Below are 26723 nucleotides of genomic sequence, written 5' to 3'. Positions count from 1 at the left end.
GAAACAAATATGTGGTCTCTTCATTCACCCCTGACTGGCAGTCCCTGCAAGCAGGGAGGTGGGCACTGGAGCACAGCAGGCCACCTCCATCGGACCGTGTGCAAGCACACACGTGTGGCACAGGGGCATTCTTCACGCCTGCCCTGGCATCTCCCATCCCGCCTGCCCTCCATAGGAGCCGGAGCAGGTGTCAGCTCAGTGATGGTGCAGATCGCTCTGATCACTTTCATCCAGACATCGGGGTGTCTCATGCTGGACACGGGCAGATCTGACTACTCCACAGCATCTTGGTTCTCACCAGCTTGCTGCTGGGCAGCCCCTGGGGGTGGTGGCAGCCACTTCCTCTTTTCCTTGGGTGCCTCTCTCATGGGCTGTGTGGGCCAGATTTAAACATAGATGTTCCCTAAATCTCCTTGGCCCTCACGGTCCCTGGGTGGCTTTTTGCTCCTTTCCGAGGCCCTGGACCTGACTGGAGACCACTCCTGTTAGCCTCTGGGGCTTATCCACAGAGCCTGGAAACCTTTGCCTTAAATCTGTTCCTGGCTTCCTTGCAAAATTGCTATCAGCAACCCCTACTCTCCCCTGCTCAGGCAAGCACTCTCCTGGAGTCTTTGCTTTGGGCAAGCTGGGAGAAGGCATGGACTCCTTAGGCATACTTGCTCTGTTCTGAGCTGCTGGTGGGAGCCAGACATGCCCGTCAGCACAGCCTGTACCGCCTGTGCCCCTGGCTGCCTCTCACCACCTCATTGTGACAGATGGCTAAGTCTCCTCTCCCCTCCAACCTCCCCCTTGTGGGTTTGTGGTCACCTCTCTCCCTTGCCCATAGGTGGTCTCAGCCTTTCAGGTGCATCCATCTGTCACACCAGCAGCCAGAATGAGCTATAAAATGCAGATCCGATCATGTTACCTGCTTATTAAAACCTCTGAGCCTTTCCGGGGAAGTAGCTGGTTCTCCTTTCTGTTACCACCACCCAATCCAGACTTGCAAGAGGTGCCTCACAAGGCATTTGGACAGTGGCTGTGCCACGACGCAGCCTGATACAGCTCTTGGCATTGTCCCTGTGGGGCAGGGCCGACCCATCCTGCCTGTGGACTGTGGGAGTCCCCGGGCTCCATCACCCTGGGTCAATGCCACCAGGATGTGCCTTGTCTAGCACCCCTGCAGTTAAAGGGTCTTGCTAGTACTGGAAACCTCAAGCTGTCTGAAGCTCTTTTCCTACCCCTTCCCATCATAACCAGGTTGAGAGTGTCACAGGGGTAAAGACATAGCATCCCTGTCCTTCCTCGCACTTAGGAGGCTACAGCTGGGGTAGAAGAGGGGGTGTGGTCCAAGCATGGTGGGTCCTTTGGTGGGTGGGGTCCCCAGAGCTGCTCCTCATAGAGGCTGTGTTTGGCCTCCTGCCCTACAGCTCCCTGCCAGAAGAAAAGAGCAAGAGCAGCCCTTCTTGTGAGACCTGCCCAAGGCTGAGTGAGAAGCAGGAGGCGGAGCCTGGGGAGCTAGACACTGAGCAGAGGAGGAGCCGAGCTCGGGAGCGGAGGCGGGAGGGCCGTTCCAAGACCTTTGACTGGGCTGAGTTCCGCCCCATCCAGCAGGCCCTGGCTCAAGAGAGGGCTGGCACTATGGGGACCCCTGATACCCCTGAGCCTGGGCGCCCTGAGGCAGAGACCGGTGAGCTGGAGCGGGAACGTGCACGGCGGCGGGAAGAGCGCCGCAAACGCTTTGGGATGCCGGACACGGAGGATGTAGCCCTGCGCATGGAGGTGGACCGGAGCCCAGGGCTGCCAGCAGCCCCTGACCTCAAGACACAGAACATCCATGTGGAGATCGAGCAGCGATGGCATCAAGTGGAGACCACCCCTCTCCGGGAAGAAAAGCAGGTGCCCATTGCCCCCCTGCACCTGTCCTCCTCGGAGGATGGAGGAGACCGGCTTTCCACTCACGAGCTGACCTCTCTGCTGGAGAAGGAGGTAATGGCTTGGGTGGGCTTCCTTGGAGCAGCCTTTCCTGAGCAGGGGGTATGCCCAGCCATAGCCTGAGGGGTTTGGCCTCATAGTCCTTTCCCTCAAGGGATGTGCAGACTTCAGGGTTACAGACATACAGCTGGTTCTTATGCTGAGACAGGTACTTGGGGATGCAGGGGTCAGCCTGGGGTCATCAGAGCCTTAGGAGGAGCCACACAGAAAGCAAGTGGGGTGGCCCACAGGGGAGGTAGGGCCCACGGGGGAGGCCTCATCCTGCTTATTAAAGGGCAGGAGATGTGAGCAGAGTCAGATGTCCATCTGCACTAGGTAGCCAGGGCTGAGCAGGCAGACGCTGGAGGCAGAGACAAGCCTGGATTCTGTGTCTGGCCTGCAGACAGCCAGGCAGGTCCAAGGAGGCATGGCAGTAGGCCAAGGCTGGGTCCTGGGTACTAAGGCATGGATGAAGGGCACAGGCTGTCACCTGCAGGCCTGGCCTCCAGCCCAGGGCATAGCTGGTACATACTAGCCCCTGCTGTGTAGCGTGAGATGTTCTCATGGAAGTGTACCTGAAACCAGATCTGCAAACCTATGTCGGGGGGCGCTGGTTGAGGAGGTGCAGCGTCATGGTTTTTGTTAACTTTCTGCTAAGCCCCACACCCCCCGGTAGGGACCATCTTCAGTAGGCTGTTTCAGATGCATTCTTTGCATAAGCAGCTAAAAGGTGGACACTTTGGCCAGACCTCACACTTCTTGTGTTTCTCCTGTTTTGTTAAATTTGTGAGGCTGAGTTATCACCGGCATCAGCACTTCGGCTTTTATTTTCTACAGCCATTGACAAAAGAAGCAAGTTGAAATAAAATAACAATTCAAATTTACATTGCTGTAAACTACCAGAATGGGCTAGTTAGCAGGCCACACGCTGGCTCAGCTGGCGCAGCAGCCTGTGGTTTAGATAGTAGTCTGTCTTTAGTGTTGGAAGTCAGGTGTCTCCACCTCCTCACAGCAGCCTGGCAGTGCCCTGGGAGGAGCTGGCCTGTGCATACCCAGCTCCCGCCCGTGCTGCACTTACCACTTACCACTCCAGCTCCCACTTACTACAGCCCCAGGAACGGGGCAGTTGGCCCTGCCCACAGCTAGGTGGCAAGTGGGTACCCAGGAAACCTGTGAGGAAGAGGTGGATGGTTGAGAAAGTGACTGTGAAGCTGTGGAAAGCAAGGGGGGTGTAAAATAGCTTACTGGTAAGTTTTCACATCTTGTTTGAGGGAACTGTAGGAACCTTTTTGGAAATAGAACTTTATGTGGAATCCACCATGTCAAACTGGTCAACTGGAATAGTTTCAGGTGAAGCCACACCAGGGCCTGTTTGAGGCCTGCTGGGGGAGGCCCAGCTGGTCTGTGTGGGCAGCTGAGGACACTGGAGGGCCCACGGGGCCATCCCCCTCCTTGTTTCCTGGGGAACAGATGAGACATAGAGCATGTATGGGCCTGCACATTTGGACTGTGAGCAAGTGTGGAAGTTACATGGGTAGAAGGACAGGCCCCTCCTTGGCTCCCCAGAAAACACTGAGGCTGACGGCTCAAGCTGGGATGACAGTTCTCAGTGCTATACATGGAGACCAGGCCTCACCTTTGTGGGGTTCAGGGGCTCCATGTGGATGCCTGGCTGCACTCAGAAATGCCTCTGAGGGCTTGTGTTCTGTGTCTGCTTTTCTTTATCATCATTTTGTTTAAAAAACTGTGTCTTTTGGTCAACAGCTGGAGCAGAGCCAGAGGGAGGCCTCAGACCTTTTGGAGCAGAACCGACTCCTGCAGGACCAGCTGAGAGTGGCCCTGGGCCGGGAGCAGAGTGCCCGCGAGGGCTATGTGCTACAGGTAGGTGGGCGGGGCTGTGTAGGGCATGGGGGCTTCAGAGAGCAGGGCTCATGCTCCAGCCTGCAGCCAGTCAGGCAGGCAACAAGCAAAACCTGGCTGGCAAGGCCACCTGTCCCCAGTCTGTGCCTCTGGGCTCTCAGTACTCTGGGGGGCTAGCTCCGTTTATTTGTTCTGCGGCCCCACTTTCTACTTTGTATCTGGGCTAAAGTTTAGGGAGATAATGTGACCACCTACCACTGGGTCAACCCAGCCAGCTGCTCCTGGTGAGGAGATGAGGTGGCGGCAGCTCGAGTCCTGACTGTCCACACCTGGCACACCTCACTGGGATCTCTGTGCCAAAGCTCCTAGCCAGTAGCTGGGTTCATGGGCCAGTGGGCCGACCTGGGTTGTCACGAGGCAGGGGCTAGCCTTGCACTAGACCCTATGCTTGTTCTGGGGCAAACCAGAGATGGTTCTTCCCTCATGGAGCTGTCATCCTAGGGGAGGTTATTGACTTAGCTTTAGGGGAAAGGTGAAACCAGGTGTCAGGCTGGAGAGCCTACTTCTCCTGAAGGCTGAAGATCTGGCATTAGAGTGAGGGCCCTGAGTTCAAGTCCTGCTTCTGCCACTGTCCACAGAAGCAAGTGCATTTGTCTCTCTCCCCCAGCAGTAGCCCTCTCTGCCTCTGTTCCTTCCCCCCACCTAGCAGTAGCCACTCTCTCTGCCACCGATCCTTCCCCCCTCCAGCAGTAGCCCTCTCTACCTGTGTACCTCCCACCCAGCAGTAGCCCTCTCTACTTATGTTCGCTCCCCTGCAGCAGTAGCCCTCTCTACCTGTGTTCCCTCCACCCAGCTGTAGCCCTCTCTGCCTGTGTTCCCTCCCCCCAGCAGTAGCCCTCTTTACCTGTGTTCCTTCTCTCCCAGCAGTAACCCTCTCTACCTGTGTTCCTTCCCCCCCAGCAGTAGCCCTCTCTACCTGTGTTCCTTCCCCCCAGCATTAGCCCTCTCTACCTGTGTTCCCTCCCCCCTCAGCAGTAGCCCTCTCTACCTGTGTTCCTTCCCCCCCAGCAGTAGCCCTCTCTACCTGTGTTCCTTCCCCCCCAGCAGTAACCCTCTCTACCTGTGTTCCTTCCCCCCCAGCTGTAGCCCTCTCTACCTGTGTTCCTTCCCCCCCAACTGTAGCCCTCTCTACCTGTGTTCCCTCCCCCCCACCGCAGTAGCCTTCTCTACCTGTGTTCCCTCCCCCCCAGCAGTAGCCCTCTCTACCTGTGTTCCCTCCCCCCCCCAGCAGTAGCCCTCTCTACCTGTGTTCCCTCCCCCACAGCAGTAGCCCTCTCTACCTGTGTTCCTTCGCCCCCCCAGCTGTAGCCCTCTCTGCCTGTGTTCCCTCCCTGCCAGCAGTAACCCTCTCTACGTGTTTTCCTTCGCCCCCCCCCAGCTGTAGCCCTCTCTGCGTGTGTTCCCTCCCTGCCAGCAGTAGCCCTCTGCCTGTGCAGGCTTAGATCCAGCAGGCCTTGAGAACACTGGGGATTTCAAAGACCCAGCATCTGATGAGTTGAGGGCTGGCATTTTGGATCCAAAATCCAAAATCCAGCTGGAGGCCTGGTCTGAGGCATCCAGCTAGAACTGGGTTGCCCTCTGCCTGGTCTGCCCTTCTTCCCTTCTTTATCCTGTTTCTTTTGCCACATGCACCTTGGGCCTTCTCTTTCCTTGTCCCCCACATGCTTGGACCTTCCTTCCCAGCTTCCTCCCCTGCAGTCACTGCCAGGCCTACGTCAGATCCTGGGCACCGATGGTGGGCCTCCCTGCAGGTCTCTCGCTCAGGCCTTCCAAGAGTTGGGGAGCATCTCTTAAGCTCTGATTGGGCCCCATCCTATAAGAATTAACTTCAGATCAGGTGGTAAAGATGCAGGTTGACATCCCCAAATCAGAAATGCAAAATGCTCCAAAATTTAAAACTTTTTGAGTGCTGAAAGATATTTATCCTGAAAGGAAATGCTCACTGAAGCATTTCAGATTTTAGATGTTCACATTTGGGGTGCCTATCTGCTAAGTGTAATGCAAATTTTTTAAAATCTGGAACACTTTTTGTCCCAAGCATTTGGATAAGGGATACTTAGCCTGTGCCAGCAGTAGGCTTTGCACATTGCAAAGCTGGGAATTTCCCTCTCTGTCTGGTGTGGTTAGTCACATGAGCCCGCACTGAAGCCCCTGTGAGTCACTGGGCAAAGTTGGTCTTAATTTCTTCCACTAAGCTAATAACTTGTTACTTTTCACCACCCTTTTGAGCTTTGGAAATGCTTGTAACCATCAGTCTGAGAGAGCAAGGGGTCTTTGAGGTGAAGGGCCAGGAAGAAATGCTGGTGGGTGGGTGCTGCAGTGCTCTGGGGGCGAGCTTGTGGGTATTGACGGTGGAGCGTGGTTTGAACGTAATGTAACTGAGTGTCACATCTGTGGCTTCCCTGGCCAGCGCACCAAGAGGGGCACAGGCAGGCCGGGCTCCGTCCTGCCTCGTTTCACTGCTGTCTGTGTTGGTCCCCCCACGTCATTCGGGTTCTGTCTTAGTGCATGCCTTTCAGTTTGGGGAGTTTCGTTTCATTCATGTTTTGTTTTGTTTTTTGCATGCTTCATTTTCTTATTTTGAACTTCACAAAGGTTTGTTTGTTTTGTTGGTTTAGATTTTCTCCACGTTTCTGCCCTCGTTTTGTCTTCTTGCAGGTAGAGTAGGCCTCCCGTTCCTGTGGAGGACTGGCTGTACTCGGCAGAGGAGAGTGTGGGTGTCCCCTTGCCAACAGCTCCCAGCACACTTTCCTTCCTTCTCTTCCTTTCTGAGAAGGAAGTGACGTCATTTACTTATCCTACATCCTGCGCCTTTTCAGGCCTTGGTGTAGGGGGACCTTGCACTTTGTATTGGCAGAGCAGACCGCTGCCGCATTGTGCCCTCCTGTCCTCCTCCCCGCCGCATTCTGTCCTTGAGTCTCCTTTTGCTTCTCAGTGTGCACCATCATTCAGTTTTGTTTGATTTATTTCTCCTAGATGCTGTTCAGTTAAAGCTGTTTTTTGATGTTATTGTCCATGTTTTCTGTTTATCTGGAAGTAGCTACTTACCAAAAAAAAAAAAAAAGTAATAATAAGATGATTTGTCGGATTTTTTAATGGGGGAAAAATTGCTCAAAGGATAAAAACAAAACCCACCAAGGAGATTTTCTGTGGTTGTTCCTGGCCAGAGATGTGACACTCAGAACTGGGAGGCCCGAGTGTTACTAACCAGTATTTAATCGGTTTTTTTAAGACTGAAGTGGCCACTTCCCCATCGGGTGCCTGGCAGAGGCTCCATAGAGTCAACCAAGACCTCCAAAGTGAGCTGGAAGCCCAGTGCCAGCGCCAGGAGCTGATCACGCACCAGATTCAGACCCTGAAACGCAGCTATGGTGAGGCCAAGGGTGCGATCCGGCACCACGAGGCTGAGATCCGGAGCCTCCAGGCACGGCTCAGCAATGCTGCCGCTGAGCTGGTCATCAAGGAGCAGGCGTTGGCCAAGCTGAAGGCAGACCTGAAGCGGGAGCAGGGCAGGGCCCGCGAGCAGCTGGAGGAGTGGCAGCACAGCGAGGCAGCACTGAGTGGCCAGCTGCGGGCCAGTGAGCAGAAGCTCAAGAGCGCCGAGGCCCTACTTCTGGAGAAGACGCAGGAGCTGCGGGGCCTGGAGACACAGCAGGCGCTGCAGCAGGACCGGCAGAAGGAGGCGCAGAGGCTGCAGGAGCGCATCGCCGACCTCAGCCAGCAGCTTGGTGCCAGTGAGCAGGCACAGCGCCTGATGGAGGAGAAACTGCGGAGGAACTACGAGCTGCTGCTGGAGAGCTGTGAGAAGGAGAAGCAGGTGCTGCTTCAGAGCCTGCGGGAGGCTGAGGACAAGGCCACCGCCTACGAGGACCAGCTACAGGGCCACGCGCAGCAGGTGGAGGCCCTCCAGAAAGAGAAGCTGAGCGCCTCATTTGAGGGCAGCGAGCAGGTGCACCAGCTGGAGGAGCAGCTGGCATTGCGGGAGGGCAGCCTCCGCAGGCTCGCCGAGCACGTGCAGAGCCTTTGTGACGAGCGAGACCTCCTCAGGCAGCGGCTGCAGGAGCTGACAGAGCGTGTGGCCACGTCTGATGGGGACATGACTGAGCTCCAGGAGAAGCTGCAGGGAAGGGAGGCTGACTGCCAGCGCCTGGAGCACGCCTTGCGGAGGGTGTCCAGCCAGCTCCAGAATGCGCACGTGCTGCTCAGAGAGAAGGAGGAAGAGCTGGAGCGCATCAAGGAAATGCATGGGAAAGTTCTGGAGAAGAAAAATCAGGACCTCAATGAGGCTTTGGTTAAAATGGTGGCTTTGGGGAGCAGCTTAGAGGAAACAGAAATTAAGCTTCAGGCAAAGGAAGAGATTTTAAGGAAATTTGCAATTGAATCTTCAAAGGATGCAGAAGAGACACAGAGTGCCCCAGAAGAAATAGAAGGAGACGGCATTTTGCTCTTGGGCCAACAGCTTCAAGTCACTGTGGCACCTCTGGGCTGCCCACATACAAGACTTGAGGAGGAGGATGACCTGGGAACCACCCCGGGGGAGGAGTGTGGTGACAGCAGCCTTGGCGGAGAAGAGAGCCTGGTGCTCGTGAAGTTGGCAGAAGTGCCTGACAGGGAGGGCCACCCACATGGCACAGGCAGAACTGACCAGGGGGCACCTGGGGTCAAAAGGCAGAGGATCCGTTTCTCCACAATCCAGTGCCAGAGGTACGTCCACCCTGAAGGGTCAGAGAAGACGTGGACCAGCAGTACGTCTTCTGACACCAGCCAGGACCGGTCACCCTCAGAGGAAAGCATGTCCTCAGAGCCCACACCCAGCACGCTGCCTGCCAGCAGCGACTCTGAGACGTATCTCTCCATCATTCACTCCCTGGAGACCAAGTTGTACGTCACAGAAGAGAAGCTCAAAGATGTGACCGTCCGGCTAGAGAGCCAGCAGGGCCAGAGCCGGGAGGCGCTGCTGGCACTGCACCACCAGTGGGCTGGCACTGAGGCCCAGCTGCGCGAGCAGCTCCACACCAGCCTGCTCCAGGTTGGAGCACTGACTTCCCAGCTGGAGCAGGAGAGGCAGGAGAGGGCCAGGAGGGTCGAAGGTCATGTTGGGGAGCTTGGGGACTTCCAGGTGAAAAACAGTCAGGCCTTGACCTGCTTGGAAAACTGCCGAGAGCAGCTAAGATCTTTGCTGAGGGCTGGCCAGAAAGATGAGCAGAATGTGTGTGCTGCCTCCCTGGTCAGTGTGGAGAGCACCCTGGTCAGCGCCATTCAGGCCCTGCAGCACTGGCCAGCCCCAGCCGACAGTGGGGCTGGTACCCAGCTGGAGGAGGGTGGCTTTATGGGGAGCAGGGTGCCAGCTCCTTGGCGGCTGACTGAGCAGGAGCAGGTCAGGCTCCTTTCTGAACAAATCACTCTGGAGGCCTCGCTGATAAGCCAAATAGCAGACTCTCTGAAGAACACCACGTCGGACATCTCCCACGTTCTTCAGGAGATTCCTCAATCAGGACAGTTGCTGCTAGAGTCTGAGAGCACCACGGTCTCCACTGGGGCCCCTGCGGATGCCTGGGCCAAGAAGGTGCTGGTGGACGGTGAGTTCTGGAGCCAGGTTGAATCCCTGAGGAAGCACCTGGGGACGCTGGGAGGCGAGGCCGTCTCTGCGTCAGGAGGTGGGCAGCAGAGTGCCTCACAGGGTCTGGCTCCCATACTGGCCAGTGCCACATGGGTCAGAGCAGAGCTCAGCTTTGCCGCGCAGTCTGTGCGGGAGTCTCTTCGCCGCAGGCTGCAAAGTGTCCAGGAGACGCTGCAGGGGACCCAGACGGCCCTGCAGCAGCACCGGTGTGCCCTGCGGGAGGTCCTGGACGCCTATCAGACCCCAGACTTTGAGAGGGTGATGCGGCAGGTCTCAGAGTCCCTTAGGCTTCCAGCAGGCATTGGGAATGCCGTACCCGCATCCTGGGATCTGCGCCCCTCAGAAGGGCTGAGCCAAGACTCAGACGGCCCTCAGGAGACCTTTCAGTCATCTGCCCAGAGCTCCAGGGCCCTGGTGGCTATTCAGGAAGAGCTGGCCCAGCAGCTAAAGGAGAAGGCCAGTATCTTGGAGGAGATAGCCGCCTCTTTACCATCGCTGCCGCCCGTGGCAGCTCTGAGAGATTGCCAGAAACTGCTTCAGGTATCCCAGACTCTCTCCTATAGCACTTGTCTGGGCGGCCTGGGTCAGTATTCCTCTTTACTGGTACAAGATGCGATTGTTCAGGCTCAGGTGTGTTATGCGGCTTGCAGGATCCGGCTGGAGTATGAAAAGGAGCTCCAGGTCTGTAAGGAGTCCCAGCTGACCCGGGGTACCTTCTGCCTGGAGCCGGCCCAAGCTGTCAGGGTCCTGAGGGATGAGTATGAAGACCTTCTCCGCAAACAGAAGAGTGAGTACCTTGAAGTAATCGCTGTCATCGAACGGGAAAACACAGAGCTCAAGGCCAAGGTGGCCCAGCTGGACCAGCAGCAGCGGTGTCTGGAGGAGGCGGAGAGCAAGCACAGCGAGAGCATGTGTGCCCTGCAGGGCAGGTATGCGGAGGAGATGCGCTGCGTGGCGGAGCAGCTGAGCAGAGCCCAGAGCTCACTGCAGGCCGAGCGCAGCCGGGTGCTGAGCCAGCTGGACGCCTCTGTCAGAGACAGGCAGGACATGGAGCGGCAGCACGTGGTGCAGATGCAGACACTAGAGGACAGGTTCCAGCTCAAGATCCAGGAGCTGCAGGCCATCCACGGGGAGGAGCTGCGGGCCCTGCAAGAGCACTGCTCACAGAGCCTGCGCTGCCTGCAGGAGACCCTCTGCCTCCACCAGGGCCAGCACCCCAGGGCCCTGTCGGCCCTCTCCACCTGCGGGGAGGCCATGGAAGGGGAGGCCGATTCCATGATGGGGCTGCGGGAACGCATCCAGGAGCTGGAGGCCCAGATGAACGCCATGCGGGAGGAGCTGGGCCATAAGGACCTGGAGGGTGACGCGGCCACACTGCGGGAGAAGTACCAGAGGGACTTTGAGAGCCTTAAGGTCCTGGTGCAGCCTTTGATCTGTAAAGCAAATTGTCCTTTGTGATGTCCTTTGTGATGGGCTGGCCTTTGGCTGCTGTGCAGGCAGAACTAAAGGGCCCTGCCGCTGTCCACCCCTTGTAGGGCCGCTGTCTGCCCCTTGCTGGCAGTGGGGTGGTCTTAGAGCAGAGCCTGGGCCACAGGCTTGATGTCCCCTTGAGCATCACCCACTAGGCAGGAGAGACAGCAGGAGGGCAGGCGGGGCTGGGGAGAGGGCAGTGTGGCCTTCTCATCACCTCCCTCCATGTTCACCAGAGCAGCCCCCACCCCACCCCCGGCCCAGTGCAGACCCAAAGCCTCCTTGGAGGGCAGTCTCCTCCTGCTGGTCTTGGAGAGTGGAGTAGGGACCCGTGTGGACACCAGATGGGAATGTTTGCAGGACGGTGTTGACGATCTGTCTCTCACCCCAGCTCCCCGTGAGGAGCTGGCTTTGGATGGGCACCTGATGAAAAGGGCTTTCCTGCACAGCACCAAGTCCAGCTACTCCTGTTCCCTTCTCTGGAGCTCTTGAAAGTGGCCTTTCCCCTGGGACTGCCCTGCATCCCCCCTCATGTCACACTCTGCCCGAGGCCCTGGCACACCAAGGTGACATTCTGGGCCCCCCAGCGCAGTGCGGGAGCCTTGTAAGCATAGGCCACATCATGTGTATGGTTGCCTGGGCATTGTCGTCTTGAGCTTTTGGGGCTCCCTTTAGCCTCAGAAGTTTGCCCTGGTACCTGTGACACATGTTCTTCCTGCTGGAAACTACCCCCAGTACGCGCCCAGGCCCATCGAGATCCAGTGCTTGTATAGCTGAGTGGGATAAGGGTTCAGCCAACACCACTCCTTGGGTGTGCCTGTAGTGAGCTCCTGGCTCACCGGCAGCTGCCATACTGGCCCTGCACACACTGTCCCCATGGCCACTATCCCGTGGGACACTCAGGCTTGTTTCCCAGCACTTTATTATTCTGGCTATGAGTGAAAAAGGAGTGCATGTGGTGAGCTGGCAGTTCTTGGGTTAACGTCATGACAGCAGGGCTGTGGGGCTGGCAGGAGGCGGCGGAGCGCTCACCTTGTCCCACACCACTGTGGACTGTGAAAGTCTCAGCAGCTGCTTTCCAAAGTGTGTCTGTGGCCGTGCTTTGCTCAGTGTGCTGAGAACAGTGTCCACATGGGTCAGGTGTGCCTCTGAAAGCCAAGACATTTTCCCTAGTACCCTTCTCCACAGAGCACCCAGCAGCCTTCCCATGTTGGCAGGTGTCTGGGCGTGGTACCTGTGCTGATGACCTGCTTCCTGTTTGTACCCACGAGAGCTGCGTCCATGGGGACCATTGGAGGTTGGTCAGCCTGGCCACAGACAAGGCCCATGGTATCATGCCACCAGTCAGCAAGGAGGCAGCAAGAAGTAGCTGCTGGTGTTGGAAACTAGCCAAAGTCTGTGCTGGGCCCCCGTCACCAGGGATCCCTCAGATGCAGTGGTTGCAGGCTGGGTATGGAGCTTCCAGGCCTTGCACACAGCCCGCTTTATGCTGCTTGGTGCCACTATGGCACAGCATCCTCCACCCTGTGCTGTGTTCTCATCAGCCCCTTCAGACTTCTAGAACTTAGAGCCAGATAGCGCTTAAAGCCTGGCCAACAGCCGCCATATTTGCAGACTGCTGCCTGGGCTCTTGGCCCCACAGTCCCTCTTCAGATGCCACAACTTGGCATGGTAGTCACCGAGGAGCTTTTTTTGGTCCCAAGGATGATTAGAAGTCTTTGCAGCAGGTACTTTTAGTCCCAGCCACTTAGGACGCTGGGGTGAGAAGATGACTGACCCCAGGAGTTTGGGTCCAGCCTGGGCAACATAGCAGGACCTATCTCTAAAAATAACTGTGTACAGATCAGTTGGTGGTGGTGTTGGGTTTTTTTTTCTGAGACAGAGTCTTGTTATGTCACCCTCGGTAGAGTGCTGTGGTGTCACAGCTTTCAGCAACCTCCAACTCTTAGACTTAAGCAATTCTTTTGCCTTTGCCTCCCAAGTAGCTGGGACTACAGGCACCCGCCACAACACCTGGCTATTTTTTGGTTGTAGTTGTCATTGTTGTTTGATGGGCCCAGGCTGGGATCAAACCTGCCATCTCTGGTGTATGTGGCCTGCGCCCTAGCTGCTGAGCTACATGTGCCAAGCCACAGATTGGTTATTTTTTTATTTTTATTTTTTTTTGCAGTTTTTGGCCAGGGCTGGGTTTGAACCTGCCACCTCTGGCATATGGGGCTGGTGCCCTACTCCTTTGAGCCACAGGAGCCACCCTGGATTAGTTATTTTTTAACATATACATTCTCTCCAAAGAAGCAACTGGGCCTTTAGAGATACTTTAGTGTTTTTATTAGAGTTTCGACCATTGTCTTCATATATTTCAATACACTCAAATCAAAATAAGATGTGTAAAAGCTACTAGTTAAGTGTGCTGAGAAGCCACATGGAAACAAACCAAGGGAGGAAAGGGGTCAGTGTTGGAGCCAGAGGGCAGGAAGCAGAGTCAAGAACTCCCACAGCTGCTCCGCGGGGTGAAGTGCTGCTACCTGGTCCCGTGGGTGCCCAGTTGGCAGTGGACAGATGTTGAGGCATTTGCCCCCTGTGGCAGGTAGGGCTAGTAAAGTCAGGACTATGTCTGGGAGTTTGGAAACCCTGCCTGGGGCTCTCAGCCGGGGCCCTGGCTAACCGTGGGGCTCAGTAGAGACATCAGCCATGACAATTTGATTTCTTGCTCTCCTTTCTTGAATCCATGTGCAAGAAGATTGGCCAAATAAGGTGAGATTGGGAGCCTGCAGTGGAGAGCTGTACTGTGTGGGACAGGACATGGCCATATTCTTCCACTTCTTAGAACTCAGCCAACAGCCTGCTCTGAGCTCTGAAGTGGAGCTTGTGGGAGTTTGAGACAGAAAGGGCCTCTGTGCTCAGAGCAACTGCACGCCCCCCAGCAGCCATGCACCCACCACCTGCTCTGTCAACCAAGCAAAGCTCAGTTCCCATGACCAGGACCAGGCTCCCCAACTGGGGGTTGGGGAATGCTTTTCTCTCTTGTTAGGATGCACCTTTGTCCTTCAGGGTGTGACGAGGCACAGAAAAGCTTGGAAAGCAGTTCTTCTGTCTCGTTAAAGTTCATGGTAGGAGCACTAATTGGTGCTTTTTATTTTCCTTTGGAAGAAAAAGGAAGAAAGATGACGTAGGTTAGGACTAAGATCACTTGGCACACCCTCACTCCTTCAGCAGACACCTGTGCAGTTAGGTGGCCAGTCAGGCTGCCAGCTGGCTAGTGGCAGGGCCCCCACTCCCAGCAGTGGCTCTACATACCCCCAGCCCACCGTGGGGTGGTTGGGTTCAGCTGGTACCACCAGGCTACCTACTACTTGCAATATGGCCTCAGCTCACTCCAGTACATAAATCCCTCAACACTGTTGCTGACGGGCATGGAGAGCCTCTCACTGTGTCCCTCTGAACCAGGCAGCACCAGCATCTGTGTCTGTGCTTTGTTCTCTGTCCTTCCAAGGTGTCCTACTTGACACTGACACTGGAAGGTCCAGGATTGGCTCCTTTAAATTTCACTGCAGCCCCTCCCCACCCCCATACCAGCCCTTCCCATGAAGAACGGCTCAGAACAGGTACAAAAATAAGGTACAGAATTTATGGAGGGGAACATCCTTTTCCAAATGCTCTGCTAGTATCAGTGAGAATTTCCAGATGGCCCAGGAGAACCTGCCCTCCTCCACCCCCCCGCCCGCAGGGAACTCACCGAGGGGTCTGCCTCGGGAATGTTGGTGGCACCTGGGGTGTGTAGAGCCGGCACAGGTGCCCGACTTAGAGGCGAAGGAAGAAGTTCGCCAAGTCTTTTGCATTTTGCAGGCCACATGTGAGCGAGGGTTTGCAGCAATGGAAGAAACACACCAGAAGAAGATCGAAGATCTGCAGCGGCAGCACCAGCGAGAGCTGGAGAAGCTCCGGGAAGAGAAAGACCGCCTCCTGGCCGAGGAGACGGCAGCTACTATCTCAGGTGAGCAGGGGCGGCCACAGTGAGATGATACGGTTGGAGAAAGGACCAGGCTTTGAATTGCCTTTTGGCTGAGAGTTAAGACTCTCCTTTGACACTTCTCTCTAGGGGCAAATGCTGATTTTTAGGAGCCCTTTGAGAATGTCCAGCCAAGAACCAGCACTCCTGCCCACCTTGACTCCTGGCACAGCTGGGCACATGTGAGGTGATGTCCTCAGCCTCGGTGGCCAGATGGTGGCCCTCCCCCTGACAGACACCTGTCAGTATGGGCCCACCTCTTCTGGGGTGCCCGTTAGCATGAAGACACTGTGGACTCTGTCTCTGTCGAGACACTCGTGACGGCTGATGTACTCCACCCTGGGCAAGCCCGTCCACCGTCAGGTGCTGCCGTCACTTATGTAGCTCATTGTTGCTGGTGGCACTTTGTTACTCAGTGCCAAGGAAGAAATACACCTGCTCCCAGGTTGCTTAATTTACGAACTCAGGTTTGAATTTAACATCAACATTTATTTAATCGGTTTGGTTTTCTTGTAACACCAAAAAAAGGAAAAACAAAACAAAAGTGCCTATATCCATCTCTCTCAGAGAGCTGCTTGTGAGTCTCCAGCCTGTTGCACAGAAACTGACTGCTGACAGCTGAAGCATTAACTGTGGAACTCACCTCAGTCACGGGGCGGGTGGAGGAGACAGCCTTGTAGTGCTTAATGCTCATTCTTGCCTGCAGCCATTGAAGCCATGAAAAACGCTCACCGGGAAGAGATGGAACGGGAGCTGGAGAAGAGCCAGCGGTCCCAGATCAGCAGCGTCAACTCCGACGTTGAGGCCTTGAGGCGGCAATATCTGTGAGTGGGGGACGGGGCCGGCAGGGGGCCGGCGGGAGGTTGGCCAGGGACCTATGGCAGCTCAGACCACCCTTGTCTCCAATGGCAGGACACAGCCCAAGTGGGATTTCTTATATCAAATAAAGACTAGTCCCTAAAATCCAAAGAACAAGATACAACGAGCAGAATTTTAAGGTCCTGGCTTGTTCAGAGCTGATCTCCAAGGCTGTCTGGAACTCGTTCTCCAGTGGCAGGTGCTGCCTTAGCAGCCCAGCAGGAGCCGGCAGCCAGGATTGGTAGCTGGCACTCCCTTGCTGCATGTCAGCAAAGTGACCATGATCACTGTGCTTTATTGTAGAAACTGCACATGTGCTGAGTCTCTCTGCCTGGGCACGAGGGTGGCCCAGAATAGCTGCTGCTGATTTTTACCCTTCAGTAGAATTGACACTGCCAGAGCCCTAGGGTTGGACCATGAGAGCTGTGCCGTGCTTAGACCTTGCCAGGGTCTCTACAGGGGTCAAAAGCCAGGGCCCTGCTTCTCAGGAGCAGGTGGCACAGTTGGGCCAAGCTCCTGGCAGCCTGGCGGCATCCTGTGGACCAGTGATGTTCAACTGGTGTGCCATGAAAATGTTGTCATTAAATTATTTTCGAAAGAAATTCAAAGCAGTTTTCTTTTTTTTACTCTTTTTTTGATCAGAATAATTTAAGTGTGCTGCAGAAGTTTAACTATAGGTTCAAGTGTGCTGTGAGATAAAAGAGGTTGAAAAACACAGCTGTAGAGACTCACACTCCCCTCAGCTGGGGTGGAGTGGCTTGTCCGGAAGCCTCCTGGTCCTGGTCCACTTCTCTTCATCCAGGATAGCCTGAGCAGCCTCATGAAGTCAACTTTCTGCATCTTTCAGAGCCTGGTTCTGGCTATATTGGACACTGAAAACAAAATTCCCAGTCAGAAGAGAGTCCCACATCTGACTTCTCCCAGAAATGGGGTTCTGTGTGGCATGAGGGGCTGGCACCCAGAGAGGCACTGGCTGTAGGCCTATGGGGTTGTCTAAGGGGGGCCCGGGGCACAGGGCCAGTGCTATGAGGTGCCCCTTGGTCTCATGGGTGCCCCAGGTTGGAACAGCCCGCAGGGTGGGCTTGGCCCTCCTTGTGTGAGGTCCCCTCTCAAGTGGGTACTGGTGTGGGCAGAGGCATGAGCACGGCCTTCTCTGCAGGGAGGAGCTGCAGTCGGTGAAGCGGGAGCTAGAGGTGCTGTCCGAGCAGTACTCTCAGAAGTGCCTAGAGAACGCCCACCTGGCCCAGGCACTGGAGGCTGAGCGCCAGGCCCTGCGGCAGTGCCAGCGTGAGAACCAGGAGCTCAATGCCCACAACCAGGTGAGCCCACTTGGGAGCTGCAGCCAGGCTGCTCCCTGACATGGCCTGGAGGGGCCGCCTGGTGTCACCTGGTTTCTCTGACGTCACTCTGTGTGGACAGAAACTCCTCGCCTGCTACATAAGCTGACTATGCTAACTGTAGAGTCCCTCTCGCTCCAGCCTTCCTGAGGCCCTGAGATGTCCTAACATGCTCTTTGAGCGTCTGAGTCTTACCCTTGGTAGGCAGGGCCTGGGAGGTTTGTCCCTACATGGGAGATCTCCTGTCCCCAGGTTAGGGCTGTGCTGAAGCTGCTCAAGGGAGGGCTATCTCCTGCTCACATTTATTTTTGTCAAATTGTTCTCTTGAATTTGCCCACTCCTTGGAAAACTGGCATGCATTTAAATCCTGGCTGAGTTAGGTTTGACACATCGTGAGACCTTCTGTGGGGACTAAGTGAAATGGTGCTCTGCCCTACCCTGCCTCTGAGCATTGCCCTTGGTGCTGGGCACACAGTCTTGTGCCCACCTGGGATTTCCCCGGGGTCATGGCCACTTCACAGGCAGGACTGGGTCCACTCAGTCATTGCAGTGGCCTTAGCCAGACAGGAAGTTCAGAAAGTGGGAGGAAGAGGGGCAGGGTGGGGCTGCAGGGGCTCATGTGAGATGAGCCATGGCACAGGTGATCTAGCAGTCATGAGAGGAAGGGCTGAAGGGTCGTCAGCCGCACACTGTGCGAACCTCTCTGCAGGCCTTACAGCACCCTCAGAGGCCCTGAGAGAGGCTGCGTGACGCAGGCCGGGCAGTCCCCCAGAGTCTCAGACACGCCAGCAGCACGGACGCTGCCCACATGCTGTGCTCGGTGCCTGACCGCTGCACACTATCGGTAGGAAATGACCTTCCCAGGCCTCATCGTGTGACTCAGCCCCAGGCAGCTCTGTGGAGTGTCACTGTTGTATTGCTGCCCCTAGGAGCTGAACAACCGCCTGGCTGCAGAGATTACACGGTTACGGACGCTGCTGACCGGGAATGGCGGCGGGGAGGCTGCTGGGTCATCCCTCACGCAGGGCAAGGATGCCTACGAGTTGGAGGTACCAGCAGGAGCCAGGTCCTGCTTTGCCTGGCTTTGTACCCCTTGGGCCCTGAGGGGAGTGCAGCCCCTCACTCATGGGACTGTGGGAGGGACAGGTTGTGAGACAGCAAGGATAGAACAGCATGTAAAGACTGAAGTAGCCCAAGGAGGCAAAGGAGCAGTTAGCTGCTGGATGGAGCGGGGGCCGGGTGGAGCGGCCCCTCTGATGCTGTGGGGATGCGGAGCCCCACCACACCACAGACCCTGCCCGACCAGAAGGATCCCCTGTAGGCAGACGGGGCTACAGCTGCTCGAAGGTTACCTGACACCTACTTTTCAGAGCCCAGAGATTCGCTTTACCTCAGAGAGATTGATTCTGGTATATATGTCCTGGTAGGGAAGTGCTTAGAGTTCTCTTTATTCTGTTAAGTTTCATTTTAAAATGTCTCATACTAAACGGTCTGTGAAGCTAGTGAATGATGCCCCATGATCATATCAATGTACACAGCTATGATTTAATAAAAAAAAAAAAAAATGTCTCATACTAAACGAGTACTTTACCACAAAGACGGGCAGAAGAAGCTGAGCAAGTTTGACCAAAGTTTCCATAGCGTGTTTCCTGAGCCTCGATGCTGAGTCCTGCAGACAAGCGGCTGGTCAGGTTCAGCACACAGCACCCAGGCTGGGGTGGGGGTGTCATAGCATGGGGTCTGGGGGGAGTCACAGTAGCATTTATTTTTATTTTTTTAATTAATGTTTTAGAGATAGGGTCTCACCCTGTTGGCCAGGCTGGAGTGCAGTGGCCTGATTATAGCCCACTGCAGCCTTCAACTCCTGAGCTCAAGTCCTGTATCTGGGGCAGTAGGTACATACTACCACATCTGGCCAGTTTTTAAAGTTTTTAGTAAAGATGGTCTCATCATGCTGTTTAGACTGGTCTCAAACTCCTGGGCTCAAATGATCCTCCTGCCTGAGCCACCCCAGTAACTGGTGCTGCAGGCGCCTAACACCACATCTGGCTTTTTTTCTATTTTTTATAGAGATCATGTCTGCTTGCTCAGGCTCATTTTGAACTTCTGGCCTCAGGCGATCCTCCTTCCTCAGCCTCCCAGAGGCTGGGATTACAGGCGTGATACACCATGCCTGGCCAGAATCATGGCAATTTCTTTGCTCTTTCTTTCTATTTCTATATGTAAGTTGTAGCTTTGAGAGCTATTTAAATTATATTTATAGCTGGGCCCTGGGGAGTGGGGAGAGGGTGGGAATCTGCTTGCCTTTCAGTTTTTGGTGTTTGGTTTCTCAATCCCTGATTCTGGGCGGTGCCTGTGGCTCAGTCGGTAAGGTGCTGGCCCCATATGCCGAGGGTGGCGGGTTCAAACCCGGCCCCGGCCAAACTGCAACCAAAAAATAGCCGGGCGTTGTGGTGGGCGCCTGTAGTCCCAGCTACTCGGGAGGCTGAGGCAAGAGAATCGCTTAAGCCCAGGAGTTGGAGGTTGCTGTGAGCTGTGTGATGCCACGGCACTCTACTGAGGGCCATAAAGTGAGACTCTGTCTCTACAAAAAAAAAAAAGAAACATCAATCCCTGATTCTGTCATTCTAGGTCTTACTGCGGGTTAAGGAATCAGAAATACAGTACCTGAAACAGGAGATCAGCTCCCTCAAGGATGAGCTGCAGACAGCATTGCGGGTAAGGCTGCTTTACCATGGGAGGGCAGGTCTGGGGACCAGCTCTAGGCCACACATCTCCTGAACACACAGGCCTGAGGTTGAGCATGGGCTGTTCTAGAGTAGACGTCATTTGGCAGGCAGATGCGTGGCCTCCTGAACACACAAGCCTGAGGTTGAGCACAGGCTGTTCTAGCGTAGACATCATTCGGCAAGCAGATGCGTGGAAACACATGCTTGGCCCTGCTGCCTGGTTAGTGCTTCTCATGTGCTCTGGCGGGATTAATGGAGGCCCAAGAGATGAGTCCTGTGAAGTGAGGCAACCTGAGTCGGGTCAGCCACTGGCCTCTTGCAGGGAACTTCTGAAGTTGGGAGGGAGATAATGGAGTTCTTGGTGGCCATTTACTCACTTAGAACAGGGGTCCTCAAACTGCGGCCCGCAGGCCACATGAGGCGGTGTGATTGTATTTGTTCTCCTTTTGTTTTTTTACTTCAAAATAAGATATGTGCAGTGTGCATAGGAATTTTTTCATAGTTGTTTTTTTTTAAACTATAGTCCAGCCCTCCAACGGTCTGAGGGACAGTGAACTGGCCCCTGTTTAAAAAGTTTGAGGACGCCTGACTTAGAAAGTCCAGAGAGCATTTTCTGGGCTGATGGCCACACCAGGCTGGCCAGGTAGTCCTGGGTGCTGCCTTCCTCTGCTCGCGGGTCTGCAAACTCCCACACTGTCCTGATGGGGATCCCTGATGTGCATGTGTCCTAATCTCCCTGTCATTTTCTTTTTGTGGGTTTCTGCCGCTGAAAGACCCAGGCGAGGCAAGGGCCAGGTGATCAGTCCCGGGGGCCCAGCCAAGTTCTGCGTCACTCTCCTCCCCTGGCTATAACTGCTATTTGCTTTTTTCCTTTCCCAAGGACAAGAAGTATGCCAGTGACAAGTACAAAGACATCTACACAGAGCTCAGCATTGCGAAGGCAAAGGCCGACTGTGACGTCAGCAGGTTGAAAGAACAGCTCAAGGCTGCGACAGAAGCGCTGGGGGAGAAGTCCCCTGAGAGCTCCTCTGTGTCGGGATATGGTGTGTGCCCAGGCTGCGCCCTGTGGGTTATGCTGATAGGGATTTGCCCATGCTTGATTCAGAGCAGCCCCAGCCCCTCTGCAGTAGGCGTGCAACGCTGAGGACTAGCAAGACCCCCTTCCCACCAGGCGTAGGCCGCGTGCTCAGGGAGAAGCCACACTGCCAGCGCGTTCTATAGTCATGATGAGTCTCATTTCTGTTTCCTGAAGAGCTCAGCAGCTGACCTTAGGGTCTTACATGAAGTCCATGAAAGTTCATGGGCTGGGGCAGGGGGCAAGCGCCCTCCACTCCGAGGTGAGCAGCACAGCTGATCCTTCTTTTTGTTCTTTTTGTTGGCCACAATGATTTAGGGAGCCGGGTAAACAACAAATGGCAGGGAGGTTGAAGACCTAACATTTTCTCAAGCACTTCCAGATAATATGTGTTTCATCTGATCTTCATGTTGATCTGTCAGCTGGCCAAGGAATAGGGATGGATAATGGCTGTACTGACAGAGGCTTTTAAAAAAGATCATCTGCATTACTGAGGGAAGTCTAATTCCAGTCTTCTGGGCAGTAGTCAGGCAGGGTGTGGCAAAATTTAAAATCAAATGGTAGACCAGCTCTAGAAGGGTAACAAAATGGTAACCATGGTTGCTTCCGAAGACGAGATCTAGCAGCCAGGGGACAGGGGAAGACTTAGAATTTGGGTAAAGTATGTAAACCAGATGTATAGAAAAGTCCGAGTGGTTATTTGAGCATTTGTTTAGAAGAGCCAAAAATTGAATTCTGTCTTCAGGCGTCAAACAGAAGATTGTCTAAACTATGGCATTGCTACCCAATAGAGTACTGCTCTTAAACGTTCTTAAAAGAGGTCAGGTAGATGTTTTTGTTTTGACATAGAAAGAGATCCATAAATATATGAAGCAGCCAGGAGTGGCTGTTGGCTCAGCTGCTCAGGAGGTTGAGTGGGGAGGATGCTGGAGCCTGGGGGTTTTGGGCAGTGGTACACTGTGCCAGTCACGCACCTGTGTGGTGACCTCCCAGAAGCCGGGACTGCTAGGTTGCTGACAAAGGGCTGAAATGAGAGGTCAGAAATGGAGCAGGCCAAGACCCCTGTGCTGATCAGCAGTGACTAGCAGCCTGGGCAACACAGTGAGACCCCACCTCTTTAAAAACAAAATAAAACCAATCTTGGCCTTAGCACCATCTTTCTAGAAACTTCCCCGCTGTAGGAGCCAAGTGGAGGAAGAGGCAAATGCGCAGACTGAAGCGCCACAGAAGGACAAGGCCAGGTCCAGGGAGCCCAGGGTGGGCACACGTGAAGGCCAGGTCCAGGGAGCCTGGGCTTGGGCACACGTCCAGGGCTGTGGGTGCCAGAGGCGGAGGACGCTGCTACAAGTTGCTGGGCTGCAGCCGCCACTAGGAGCGTTCCTCTCAGTGGTTGGAGAACTTCACCATCTGACCGCCAAGGCCTGAGGGACCTGTCTTGCCCACAGCACAACAGTCCCTATTGGTCCTTGGCCCTGGACCTGACATTCTGGACTAATTCTGTTCTCAGTTTTGCCGAGTGTAACAAGTATACAATAAATCACACCTTCTTTTTCAGTTGAAAAGTAAAAAAAAAACATAAGACCCAGCCCCCCCCCCCCATGCACGGTATAGATATATGGTATGGTACAACCCAGTGTATGTCTGTCTGACAGGCATCTAAGGAGACATTTTTACAATCTAATGGACTGTTGTCCCAGTGGGCAGGCAGTGAGGACATGGCCTTGGCCTTGTTTCACAACAGTGCTGTGTACCAGGAGGAAGGTGGGAGTCGGTAAATAGTGGGGACCCTTGGCCTACTTGGTGCTGAAGTCCAGGGTGGGCTGGAGACCTTGCTTGGGGCTTCAGTCAATATGCTAGGCCCACATGCATTTTCCACTGTTTGAAAGATCTAGTGTGTGTTGTGGTCCTTGGCTTTGAACCCCCTTTGCATTATTTAAGGAAATGTTGTAAATGTGCTACAGCGATAAGCTTGGAAAATGCTTAAACACTCAGCCTGATTCCAGAGAGTTTTAGAAAACAAAGGTAATGGGTCTTTTCTCCTTCAGATATAATGAAATCTAAAAGTAACCCTGACTTCTTGAAGAAAGACCGATCCTGTGTTGCCCGGCAGCTCAGAAACATCAGATCCAAGGTGAGCTGGAATCTGGACTCTGCATGGGGCTGGAAAGTGCTGAGCAGAGGGACCACTGCAGCTGCCTGCTGCCCCCCTACTGGGCGGGTGCTGATGGCTGTCCCCACGACCTGGCAGTGACACTGAGACTAGGCTGTGAGGGCAGGGCTCTGAGCGGTTCGGCTCCTATTCCAAGGCTAGCCTCCCTCCGTCCCCGAGCCAGCCAGCTGTCCATACTGCTCTGTGCGTGTCACAGTCACACACCAGCACTGCCTGCCTTTGAGAAACAGCGACCCCAGTCCCTGGAACAGCAAGGCCCCAGAGGGACAGAGCAACAGCGTGCTCCAGAGGGACACAGTTCCGCCGCGGGCAGGACGGGGCATTGGCAGGTGTCGTTTGGGATTGACTGTGTCGTTTCTGCTCTCTCCTCTGACAGTCCGTAATTGAGCAGGTCTCATGGGATAACTGAAACGCACCCGCTTCCAGGTCCCCGTCATGTAGGTAAAACACCTCTCCCACCCACCGACCTGCCCGCCTGGGGGTGGTCTCTGCATGCACCGCTCACACCTCCAGAGCAAGCGCCTGCATCACGGTCACTTCATCTTAATTCATCTCTCTCCAACAAGCACACAGAATCCAAAGGAGAGTCCGTTAACACGCACAGGGGACTTCATTGCACTCTAACCTCTTAACAGAGCTGGCCCCAGGCACTGGGGCCTCCCCGGCCTGGCAGCCGCTGCCCCTGTCAGCATGCATGCTGGGCCTCTGTGCACGCAGGCGCTCTACCCTCCCTGGGACACCCATCTTGCCCTGTGTTGTGAGGTGGAGCTGACATACCCACTGTCATCGCTGCAGGCCTTGCTGGCTTGGCAGTCTGCCAGCTGCCCAAGGTGGCAGAGGAGCCTCCCACACTGGGCAGGTCCCACACCCAGGTCTTGCCTGTCAGGGCCTTTCTGTCCTTGGGACTTACAGGCCAGGAACAAATCAGTCAGGGGCAGAGCTTAGGAATGGTTCAGAAGAGCATGGTAGCATCAGCTGGGGCTGAATTATTTACCAGCATTTTTTTTTTTTTTAATAGAACAAGCTTCTTGCTGGATGCTGTTGAAGGCACTGTCCCAAAGAGGAGTTGGGGGATGGGCCTGGGGTGGGAGACCCAACTTATGTGTGAGTAGGAGGGTGCTGTGTCCCCAGCTGCTAAGCTCCCGTCTGCTCACAGGGCTGAGAGTGGCTGCTGAGTTGGCAGCTTGGGCTCATCCCCTCAGAGTGGGACGGTTTAGAACGGAAATGCCACACTGACTCCTTTTGCAGACCTGCTGACCTGTTTCCTGGGGGCACACAGCCTACGGCATCCTGTGGACCAAGGCTTAGGAGAATTGGGTTTGCCTTAGGAGGTTTTGAAAAAATCCAAGTGTTTTGAACCTAGTCAGTTGTTTTTATTTTCCTATGGTCCCAAGTCACTTATACCCAAATATGGTTTAGGCTTGATTGAAAACTTAGTTTGGGGTTTTTCTTCAAATATGAAAAATGTTTTGTTTAACAGAAGGAAACTTGTTCTTTTGTGGCACGTGACTTTGTTATTGAAGAATCTATTTCCAGTGATGCTAAACTTTAGCTGTTATCTTTGAACTTTTCCTGAAGACTTTGAAATTCACTGTCGTGGACCATGCTCACAAGTGATAGACGGGTGAGGGGACCAAGACCTTCTGCCCTTCCCCTACAGGGAGGCTGTGCTGTGGCCCCACTGTGTCAGGGCTAGGAATGTGTCCCAGCACAGTGAGCACCCTTCGCCCTGACAGCAAGTCCTGTGCAGGGAGGCATGCTGCGGGCCAGCGCGGGTGAGGCAGGAAGATTCCCCACAGAGAGGCAGGCTCCCAGAGAAGGGGGATTTAGGAAAGGATGGGAAGAAGCCCAGTGAGGGGACCTGTAAGTTGTTGCTTGGTGTGGCCAGTTTCCAGCAGAAGAATGGGCACTGCACAGCCCTCCTCTGGGACACCACAGTGCAGGGCAGAGTGTCCCCTCTCCAGAGACATTAGGAGGCACACAGGTGGGTGTCATCCTTCTCCTTGGCTGTACTTGGAGACACCTTCCCTCCCCCCTAGTGTCATGAGACGACAGGAAGCAAGGTCACCCAGAACCTGCACTTGCCGTTGGTGCTTTTTCATGTGGCATCTGTGCCTGTTGTGTCCTGTTTCTATATCCTACTTTGAAGGACAGAAAGTCTCAGTGCCAGACACCAGCCTGAGCTAGAGTGAGACCCCTCTAAAAATAGCCAGACATTGTGGCGGGTGCCTGTAGTCTCAGCTACTCGTGAGGCTGAGGCAAGACGATCACTTGAGCCCAAGAGTTTGAAGTTGCTGTGAGTTATGATGCCACGGCACCCTACCAAGGGCAACAAAGTGAGACTCTGTCTCAAAAAAAAAAAAAGTAAGTCTCAGTGCCATGAAATTAAAGCAAGTACTCACTTAAGGACTGCATGGCCTTTGCTAGGATTAAAACCAAAGAATGCTTCTTTGGGGGTCCTAGGGCCTGTGTCGGTGGCCAGCTCAGTAGGAGGAACTTGGTAGAGGCCAGCCTGGGGGTGAGTCCCAAAGCCATAATCCCTGTGCTGTCCTGTCCTGGGCTAAGCAGCAGCCCAGGAGAGAAGCCAGAGGCTTCAGAGAGGTGGCCCTTCTCTGGGTATGGGGCAACGTGGGGGCTTGTCTGCTTTTTGCCCTTAGGGCCGCAGTGACCCTAGCATCCCTGGGCCCCCATGCTCTGCCCTTGTCACTGGGGCAGAGGGTAGGAGACTTGGTTGTCCAGGTGCCCCTCCTTCTGGCCTGTTGCAGCATGATTCTGACGTGGTGCCTGCAGGGAGCAGACCCAGAGGCTGGATTTCCCCTGTCTGCACGGGTCCCAGGAGCAGCCAGTGCTACAGTCCTGGTGGAAAGTCCTCTGTTAGGGGCAGGGCATGGCAGCGACAGCCTCACCATCTAGGGCTTGTCTCTGGGCGCTGAGGCCAGGGCTGTCCAGGTGGTCCCAGTGCCCTTTGTGGTGACCAGAAGTCTACTCAGCTGCTCTACAAGACTGGCCACTGCAAGACCCTGTAGTCAGGGGCCAGGGAGGGGGGACCTCAAGGATGGCGCAGATGTTGAGACAGAGAATGGGAGATGAGCCTGCTCCCCGTGCCCCTGCCCACTCTGCGGCAAGCTTTAAAAGTAACTTACCAAAATAGAAAAATAGAGCCCTACCACCTGCTCAAGTTGAGGTTCCTCTGGACCAGTGAATTTCAAACTGTTTAGCAATAGAACTGTTCATTTAAAACTCAAATAATTATTTTCACATAGCTCTACAATGTAAAAACAAACATGCAGGCCTGGTTGGGGTGGAGTGGGGTGGGGTGGGGACACCAGAGGCCCACAGCATCTGGTTTCAAATTATATGTGCAGTCCCTGAATTACAAACATCTGACATTCAATTCGCACTTAACAAGTGGAGCCTATTGCAGGCAGTAGGTAAAAGTCCACCTTAGGTACAAATTCAACTTAGGAGCAGAGGTGGAGACACCATCACCTCTGCCTCATGTGTCTCAGTCAAGCCTGTATCTTTGCCAGCTCTGGCCGAGTCTGCTGCTGACCCTGACCATGGGTATCAGCCAGTGCTGGA

At 54.7% G+C, this 26723-nt stretch overlaps 1 protein-coding gene across 11 annotated transcripts in view; it reads left to right on the top strand.

Moving 5' to 3' along the window:
- MPRIP (myosin phosphatase Rho interacting protein) overlaps positions 1-26723 on the top strand; it is a 150843-nt gene that overhangs the window by 115733 nt on the left and 8387 nt on the right. For 5 of the 11 annotated variants that reach the window (XR_008374563.1, XM_053563227.1, XM_053563221.1 and 2 more), the window contains 10 exons: positions 1410-1968; positions 3718-3834; positions 7106-10906; positions 14810-14957; positions 15679-15796; positions 16990-17149; positions 18097-18216; positions 19799-19885; positions 20777-20939; positions 23017-23102. Coding sequence is in view for 9 of the 11 variants with exons in the window: in XM_053563227.1 (XP_053419202.1) it covers positions 1410-1968; positions 3718-3834; positions 7106-10906; positions 14810-14957; positions 15679-15796; positions 16990-17149; positions 18097-18216; positions 19799-19885; positions 20777-20939; positions 23017-23102 (5359 nt within the window). In the remaining 2 variants the exon portion in view is untranslated. Of the gene's footprint in view, positions 1-1409; positions 1969-3717; positions 3835-7105; positions 10907-14809; positions 14958-15678; positions 15797-16989; positions 17150-17876; positions 18012-18096; positions 18217-19798; positions 19886-20776; positions 20940-23016; positions 23103-23517; positions 23583-26723 lie in introns of those variants that run through there. The other 6 variants (XM_053563224.1, XM_053563222.1, XM_053563223.1 and 3 more) reach the window with 5 other exon arrangements.

This window comes from Nycticebus coucang, chromosome 15 (genome assembly GCF_027406575.1).
Source record: "Nycticebus coucang isolate mNycCou1 chromosome 15, mNycCou1.pri, whole genome shotgun sequence".
Lineage (NCBI taxonomy): Eukaryota > Metazoa > Chordata > Mammalia > Primates > Lorisidae > Nycticebus > Nycticebus coucang.
The sequence above is the reverse complement of the archived record's forward strand: the minus strand, read 5'-3'. Positions and strand labels throughout refer to the sequence as shown.